Source organism: Pleuronectes platessa, chromosome 15, assembly GCF_947347685.1.
Source record: "Pleuronectes platessa chromosome 15, fPlePla1.1, whole genome shotgun sequence".
Taxonomy (NCBI): domain Eukaryota; kingdom Metazoa; phylum Chordata; class Actinopteri; order Pleuronectiformes; family Pleuronectidae; genus Pleuronectes; species Pleuronectes platessa.
In genome coordinates, this window is record NC_070640.1 from 10,837,067 (window position 1) to 10,846,543 (window position 9,477).

Here is a 9,477-nt window from a genome sequence, read left to right on the forward strand (position 1 = left end):
GAGTGTAGACGGGCCTCAGCGGGACAGTATCTACTATCTACTAAGTAGGAGGTCGGAGTTGTTCTGGACTGCAGCATGGGCCCTGCGCTTCATCCCGCCACCAGGGGGCGGTGGAGGCTCTTTGGCTTCACTTGGAGGGGCGCTGTCACGTCGTCCATCTTGGTTCCCGGACCACAGGTTCTCCACTGAAGCCCCACGCTCCCCTTAAATCAGTCGCTGCCTGACGTCATGACGGCGCGGACGCGTCACACCACGCATGACAGCAGACATGAAGGGCTCGGTCCGCTCGGCTGTGGATTCTCCATCTCACCACAGCCTGGGATGTTTCTCCACTGTGCCAGTGTGTTGGTGAATGCGCTGCCTCCATGTTTGCGGTGCCGGGTTAAAGTCTGGGTGTGTCCCCGCAGCGGCTCGCGCTCCTCCCTCTCTACTAGTTGTTGTTGTTTTGGTTGTTGCGTGTAACTGCCGCGCGCTGTGGCTCGTGCTGTCAGCCCGGGTCTCGTGCCTGGACGCGCGCATGCATCAGAATGGCTCCGGCGGCTCCAGCGGCTCTAGCGTTTCTGACGGTCCCGGGGGCGGCGGCGGCGGCAGGGAGCGGCAGCCGTCTCCGTCCTTCAGCCCGCTGCCCTCCGCCACGACGCGGGTGCGGCGCTTCATCCAGGAGAGACGCACGCTGCCTCTACCCAGAGTGATGGTGGTGTTCTCGGCCGCGGGGGACACCGACAAACCCAGCGATGTCATGTCCGTCTCGGACTCTGCGGAGGACGAGCTCCGGAAGCCGCCGGCCTCCCCCTCGCCGAGCCGCAGCCTGAGCAAGCCGCTGCGCCCCGCGCTGAGCGCACAGGAGCAGGAGGTAGGCCCGATGGACAGGGACCAGCCCCACGTTACAGAACTAGCGAGCACAACACAGGCTAACACTCAGAAAACCACGCTCACGTAATGTCCAGCTGCAAGTAGAAAAGCTACACAGTAAGGAAATAAACACGTAAACCTAATATTTACTACTGTATAATAACAGCTGCCATCCCTGACAGCAGTAAAGTACTAAACACAAAGCCACACAGTTCAATCTCCATGTAACACCAGTCTTTATAACCATAGAGTTCAGTACATCACATTATGACTGCATGTCATGTGATCAATATAACCTTAATCTTACCTTGATCAGAACTATAACCTTCCCCTTTTTACTATTGACAACGTTTCAAATCTTTTGTTTCACTCCTTATAATAAACTCTGTTTGTATGAAACATAGTGCTTAAGAAAGAGACTCAAAACAAAAAGAAAACTTAAAAACCAATGGGTGGATGTATATATCTAACTTTTAATGTTTAAACAAATGATGAAATAACGATTATTCCATTATCACACAACATGACAACATGAAAAACATCCACACACACAGTCAAAGTATGCACCATGGCTGTAATACTCTATTTACCCATGTACATGTTAAACAGAACTAGGTGCACATACTAGTTTTCACAGTGAGGTTTATGGTAACAATATGTACAGGGAGTGCTTCAAAGATTATCCACAGATGATTCTGAAATATGTAACTTGTTGTCTGGTTGGCCTGATTCAGCTGTACCCTGATTCAGGTCAGGATTGGCTGACAGTTGTGTCACCTGACTCTCGTTAACGAGCCAACATATGATGTGTACTAAACATGGCCACAGCAGAATAATCCTCTTATGGTTCTCTGTGGTGTGGCTGCAAAGTGTCGGCTGACTGGACGCCTGGAGTGGCAGGTTCTTCCTCACATAGAACATCAACAACTGAACAGACAGGGCAGCGTGTTTTATTCAGTTTCTTTTGCTGACGCACAACAACGTAATGCATCATTTGTACAATACACAAGAAGATTCATAAAGAGAGCACACACAGGGCTAATGCTCTGTCTCACAATGTAACTGAACATTTAATACTATTCCTGAATCCACCTGTTTATCCGGATCCGCTCCAAAATGTAATGGGTTCTTCTTTGGGTCATGCCCCACGCCTCCACAACATTTCATGGAAATCGCTTGAGCAGTTTTTGTGTAATCATGCTAAAAAACAAACACAGAAGAAAACATATAATCTCCTTGGCTGAGGTAATCAGCTGCCTTATGTAAGATAGTGTGTTCATAGTGCTAAAGTACATGGGATGGGGGAGCTATATCGTTTAACTACTATAGTATAATGTAGTTGATAATAGTAGTCTAAAGTACTACACTACACTGAGGCTGTTTAGTTATATTAATTTACCCTGATAATGGTCTGAGGACTGAAACAGTACTAAATAAATGGCACTTTTTTATTCATTTTCTTAATCTAATTTATGACATTAGACATAAATTGTTCATGTCTAATGTCTGTGGACTTTTAGTCTCGTTCACTGAATTCAGTTCCATTCTCATCCCCAGTTTCCAGAGGTCATCTCTCTGAACGTCGGGGGCATGTACTTCACCACCCGTCTGTCCACGCTCCGGCGACACGAGGACACGATGCTGTCTGCCATGTTCAGTGGGCGTCACCACATCCCACGTGATGCCGATGGACGCTACTTCATCGATCGGGATGGAACGTATTTTGGGTGAGCAGCAGAAAAGTATTGATGAATGAATTCTTTATCCCCCACAAAAAATCAGGTGGCCCTAATCCCTTTCAATAGAGATCCAACAGTGTCCAGACAAAACTAATGATATACAGAGAGGATGTTTGTTTCGTATTTAGTGCAAAATAACAAACAGACCATCTTTAAAAGAAACATAAACAGTGCACTGATAAATGGACAGTAACATAGAAAATAATATTAAATCGTGACTTAAATAAAAAAAAAGATCCTCGTGAAATATACAGAATATGTCACAGTGTGAATGAGAATGATCTGTTATCTAATCTGAGGATTATCTGTAGGAGGCGACTAGTTCGACACTTTCATTTTTTTACGTGACAAGACCCGTAGTGAAAAATGCGTAGTGCCAAGTATCAGTGTTGACAACACAACATAGAGGCAGACATGTCATATTACACAACAAAAATGAATCATAATATTCCCTGATAATCAAAACCTTAATGTCTCACAATACCAGATGTAAGGATTAGGAATTAAGAGGAAGGATAAGGATAAAAGCTCTTCTTAAACCAGGTTGTGTGGGTGGACGAGGATTTGTAGCACCTCCCAGAGGGCAGAGGATTGAGAAGTTGAGAAACCACCAAAGTGACTACAGCCTTACATGTAGGCGGAAGGATTCTTCCCCAGGGGGCCGTAATATCTGTGCTGATTTTTATAAGATATAAAACGGACCGACAACATCATCATCCCGGGAGCCACGTCGCTTTCAAGGCTAAAAAGGAAAAGCAAATGACTTTAAATATGAATGAGATAACAAGCAGAGCGAAGATGTACAACCTTAGAGAGGAGTTGGATTAGTTACGCCCATCCCACTCCCCCCCCCCAGTGTGCGTCTGTGTGAGGAGGTGTGAATTAATGATTCAAACACCAGGAGGTCACAGAAAGACGGTTAACTATAAAAAGCGATATATTGAAACCCCTCAGAGGCAGCCGGCCCACCGCAGGTGTACAAACACACTGAAGGAGCCTTTTCATTTGGGATATTAGTCCTGGTGCTCCGGTGGTTATTGTATTGCAGGAAAATAAATGTTCTTTCGTGCTGCTGTGTACACTGCAGCAGCTTTTCCTCCAGGACCTCTCTGTATTTTTCTGCATTCATTTTATCCTCCGCGTTCACAACCCCTTAAGGTTCTGCTACACAGAAGCAGAATCAACGTTATCAGCCAAGAATGTTGATGCATACAAGTACAAGTGAGACCAGTCTTCAATAGCAATAAATAAATGTTCTCACAGAAGTAAAGGAAGTGACTAATAAAGAGCTACCGCTAAATAGAGATGGTGAGACCTAGATATGAAGATTGTATGTACAAGGTAATTTATTGGTATGAGAATAGATGCAGTATAAGACCAACAAAAACCACAGATGTCGTTTGTACACAGGACAAATTGCAATAATTTGGGGTGTGATGTATTTCGTACTCCTGAAGTTAAAGTATCGATCACGGAGGGGTCAGTTACGGAAAAGTCAGTGATTTCAGTCGTGTGGAAAATGTTTTAAAAACATGAATCTTAACAGAATCAGGTGTGAAATCCCACATTCACCACAAGGCCACTTTTTTTGAAAAGTACCAACATGGTTAAAAGAAAAACCCAAGATGACTCTTCAACGAGGTGAGGTTGAATATTTAGATGGTGACCGGATGGACCTCAGCAAAGTAGAGACAGTGTTTGAATCATTTTCATGTGTAATAATTTCAGGAATTACATGAGTGGGCTAAATATATAAAAGATGTCATGACAGAAATGTAATGGAGGCTTGACATTTTACAGTTCATTCATGAACTTCGTTATAAATAACTATAAATAAAAACACAAATACCACCAAGCATATAGAATTTTAATTTAAGAAAATAATCCTATACTGTGTTAATAAAAATGTTAACATAAATGAACATTAAAGATAGATAAATTAAATTTAGAAACCAAGACAGTGTGATGCTTTCAATTTATTTTAGTTTTCTGTGTTGGTTCCTTTCCCCACCCGGGCACGTCTGTTTATATCTGATTACTAGAAATCAATGGACATATGACAGCCAACAGCCAATCAGAGCTGTGGATCATCCATGGCCATGGTACTAATCATCAAAATGTAGTATGTAGTGTCTTCTAAAAAGGTGGCTACACCATTGAAAAGTATGTTTTGTTAAAATCTGTGTTTCCTGACTATCTTTATTGTTCAGTGTAGTTCAACTAATCCTGCACTGTCATCGTCTGTGTTATTTAAAGTAGGATTCCTCTGGTGGGATAATAGTCATGTGTGGACATGTTCTACTCGTACCGTTTTCCGCCCAAAGGGACATCCTGAACTTCCTGCGAGAAGGCGAGCTCCCCCACAGGAGCCGAGTGCGACCGGTGCACAGGGAAGCTCAGTACTACTCCCTCGGCCCGCTGCTGGACAGCCTGGAGGACATTCAGCCGCTCACGGGAGAGAAGGTTCGACAAGCTTTCCTCGATCTGCTGCCCTATTACAGAGGTAACTGAAGTCACCAAGAATCACCATTTCACTGTTTGTTGTCCAGGGAAAATATGACAAAACGAGCATCAAAGCTTCATCCGTGTATTTTAACCATGGGTAATTGTAGGGTTTTCTAATCACTATTAACTACATATGTAGTGAATTACAACTTTAGTCCTATTATTTTTGCCAATATTTGTTCACATATTAGCAAACTGGGACCATTAATACTTGACTAGCTCATATCAGCTCCATCAATATATTATATCATTTTTTTCTAAGAGCATATATTGATCCATTCACGATGTAAATCTGCGATAATAATATCTGTAGAAGACACAATGTAAAGTATGTATTTCACATGTTTGTTACTATTTGACTGGATTGTGACTCAGCGACACTCACCCAATAGTTTGGCAGGCAGCCTTTTTTACAGGTTCCAACCCTTTACCGCGTGTCTTCCCCCCTCTCTCTCCCTCTCACACTTAATTTCTGTCCTGTTGAATAAAAGATAAAATGCCTCTTTAAAGAGAATTGCAGCAGTCGCATTTTGTTGCTTTAATTGCGTTCTTGGGCCAAGTCAGCGGGCCAAACATACAATAACTGACTTCCTGTCGTTTTTAGAGCACCTGCATCCTTCTCCCTCCCACACAGCATATTTTCCTCATCTCTCAGACGCCTGCTCAGCTCTCCTGTGTGTTTAAAACTCTCTGCATTATTGCAAAATCCACACTGCGGCACATTTCTCATATAAATTATAGACCTACTCATTGCAAAGGGATTACTGCTGAGTACAGTGTTCACTTTGTAAGTTTCACAGGACCGTGGCTTTAACAGTACATTCGATCGATCCAATGGATTTGCTTCAGGATTTTGTTTTGAAACATGATGAGTCTGTACGAATAGGAGAAAAATTACAGCAACCAAAAACTGTTCATATTGAAACCAACAAGACAGAATTTAAACTTTGTGAACATAGGCCTTAGATGGGTTTATAAATATTATAAAATTGCATCAATAAATGTAACTGTTTTCATTTCAGACAATCTGGAGCGAATTGTCGAGATTGCCAAACTGAGGGCCATGCAAAAAAAGGCCAGATTTGCCAAGTTGAAGATCTGTGTCTACAAGGAGGAGATGCCCATCACGCCGTACGAGCGTCCTCTCTTTAACTCTCTGCGCTTTGAACGCTCGGACAGCGAGGCCAAGCTCTTTGAGCATCACTGCGAGGTGGATGTTTCCTTCGGACCTTGGGAGGCGGTGGCGGACGTGTACGACCTGCTGCACTGCATCGTCAGTGACCTGGGTGAGCGGGGCATCACTGCGGAGCAGCAGTGCATCGGTGTCTGCGACAAGCACCTTATCAATCACTACTACTGCAAGAGGCCCATCTATGAGTTCAAGATCACGTGGTGGTGAAGCTGGAGGGAGACACTCGTGGCTGATTGGACCAAAATGGATGTTCCATTCCTTTCTATAACTCGGCCGATATTGGTTTTTGTATCAAAGCGCCAATATTTTTTGCTGATGACTTTCAAATGTGACCCTTTAATTCACGTTCTAATTTTTAAATATTCAGTTACCCCAAAATATTCTGTCTCATCAAACACAATGAAGCAAAAAAAACGATATACACACTATTCAGTTAAGCTGGAACATGTCCTCCATTATACTGACAGGTGTTTCTGTTTTTTTGCCAACCCTTGTTTAATTGAATGGCGAGAACAAAGCAATAGAAACTCTTCTCAGTATAAAGCAGGGATGGTCAACAGCACCACAAACCTTCAGCCTCTTGAATAATCATATAACTGAATCAAAAAAACCAAACCAGTTTAACTGGGTGTGACTTATATACTGGCCATAAATACAAACACTTCCACTGAGATCCAGGCCATTGATACAGTACTATTACTGAATCTCCTGTTGTTGCTGACCTCCAGTGTGATGCAAAGGTTTACTCTGGGACCTCATGACACCAATGTCACTACATCCGTTATGAAGAAGAGGTGAAAGAGACTGATAACTGTCAAAGGTCAGACTACTCTTCAGCCTTTGATTTCAGATGAAGGCATTTTTTACGCATTTCATACATTTTTATTTCCTCCACCAGTTTCTGCACTAGACGAGTTCAGGCACCAGTTCTTGCGACGCTGACAGTCTGGCACAGTTACAGTAGTTACATGCAAGCTGAGGACACAATGGCAAAAAACACACCCCCAAGTCACAGCTACTGTATGTGTGAGTGAAAGTAGGATCATTATTCAGCTTCTGTAGACAGTTGTGTTGATTACCACTGAAGTGAATCTGTCAAAAAACAAGAAACATGTTGATGGAGGCAGTAATATGCGCGTCTCGTGGAACAGATTAGCTTTTATTGTAATCAGTACAGCCGTCCACTCCAGAGACGTTATAAATGAGAGTGACACTCCTGTATGGAAAAGCCTAGAGCGCTAAAGATGGATTCTCACTTTTTCAGAAGTTACACAGTTGCATTAAGAAACCTAACGTTGACACAAAATGTCTTATTGCTTTTTATTCCAACTTATTTGTGTAACTGGAGAATGTTGGGCAGTGTTGTGGCTAAATTCAACAAGTGTAGACACTGATGAAGGATCGTAGCTGTCGCTGGCATCTTGCTTTGCAGCAAATGTAAACAGGTTAAAACTCTGAACGTACAAAAACAATCATAATCCTGAGACAATAGTCGAGTCAGAAGATATTATTATTTACCTCATTTAAAAGCCAATCCTAAATGTTTTTATCTTGTCGCCATTGTTAAAATTAGTATAAATGTCATTTCCCACATTAATTTATTCATAGTTAATTTATCAGTCTATCTGTTCCTTCGCCCTGATATGGATTGATATGTGAATGGGTTCAGGATGGTCTCACCACATTTCCAGTAAATATAGAAAGTTATATTAGCAGCAAGGAAAACTGAAGTCAAATCTGTATTTTTAGGACTAATGTTTGTTTCAGAATACAGATGTGTAGCTGTGAACCTGTTCCTTTTGGGAAAACAGAGTATATTTTAATTATGCAACCTCCTGAGGAGTTTGTTTTTAAAGATTTAAATGAGGTTGGGTGGTGCCTGTTTTTCTCAGAACAGTCTTCACATTTGACGTGGGTACGTAGAATCACTCAGTTGTAGAGAGTTGGAGATTGTAGGAAGACAAAATGAAGGAAGCTGAATTTGTTGCACACTAATGTAATGTGCAGCTGTTGTTGTAGCCGAAGTAAACAAGAGAGAATCTTAAATCAAACAACTTAAGTAGTTATTTAATGTCAACTTCCGCTTGCAACTTGCCTACACAAGTTAAGTTAAATGGGTATTTCCTACTGTACTTGATGATGAAGTCTGAGCACCTTGTGTTTGTCACCGAGATGTTCTGTGTTAAACTCAAACAGCTCTGTGGTTATTAACTGTGGAGTATAACAGCATCGACATCAGTTCATTTATCTTCACTAAGAAAGAATATGCAGTTTTGAGCACTAGGTTTGAATGGTTTTTTTTATTGTTCTATTGTTCTATATTGTTTCTGTTAGCTTCTAGGAAGCTATGGATCTATTGTCCTCTATGTGTTCGGTTATTTATAGTGAAAAAGCAAAGTGTGATTTTTATTGTTTATCTCAAATTAAATATGACTGTTAAAAAGGAAATGTGTCCCCATCTATTTATGAAAATACTGCATGAAAAAGCATTGACAAGAACACGTGAACATCATTACTGAGTGGATAAGAGTCTATTTACAATGCAGGTCCAGCACATGCATCTTGAAATCTGAAAAACATTAAGATGCGATAAGCTCATTGGTCTGTGTGAACTCCAAACACAGCAACATACAGTCACTTACACTATGTATTATATACGTCCTATTAAGCTGAAATGCATGAAAGAATTTTCCATCAGGCTCAACTGAACTTGGCAAATGAGAGCAAGCTAACATGCTCAACTACGATGGTGACCATGGTAAACCTTAAACCTGCTTAAAATCCAAATGTTAGCATTTCCACTGCAAGTGTGCGGAGTGTGGACAGCTCCCAGCTTCAGCACCATGGACAGCTCTTTATAATTAGTTACTGTATTTTAATCTATTGCACAGCATCGTATTTTAGGGCTTCATAATATTCTTCTGTATATAAAGCATGCTCTGTAAATTAACTAGTAACTTAAGTTGTCAAATAATTATAGTAGAGTATATAATTGTTGTGCATTAGAATTAAAAAGTGAAAAGAATATACTTACATAATAATATGAACGTTTGAATCTAAAGCTACTTATTCATGAATATTTAATGTCAGAGAAGTACTTTTATAGGTTTTAAGGACGGTCATTGAACTGAGGTGATATGAGCATTGATGTGTAAAGTAACTGAGTAGAATGCAGCAGTGTATATACAT

The 9,477-nt window shown here is 41.4% G+C and overlaps 1 protein-coding gene across 1 annotated transcript; it reads left to right on the forward strand.

Annotated features, from left to right (window-relative positions):
- Positions 1-517: 517 nt before the first annotated feature.
- Positions 518-8,736, forward strand: kctd7 (potassium channel tetramerization domain containing 7). Its single transcript, XM_053441737.1, has 4 exons — positions 518-853; positions 2,410-2,579; positions 4,916-5,094; positions 6,119-8,736. The coding sequence occupies exons 1-4, from the start codon at positions 518-520 to the stop codon at positions 6,493-6,495; spliced, it is 1,062 nt and encodes a 353-aa protein (XP_053297712.1). The 3' UTR covers positions 6,496-8,736.
- The last annotated feature ends 741 nt before the right edge of the window (positions 8,737-9,477 follow it).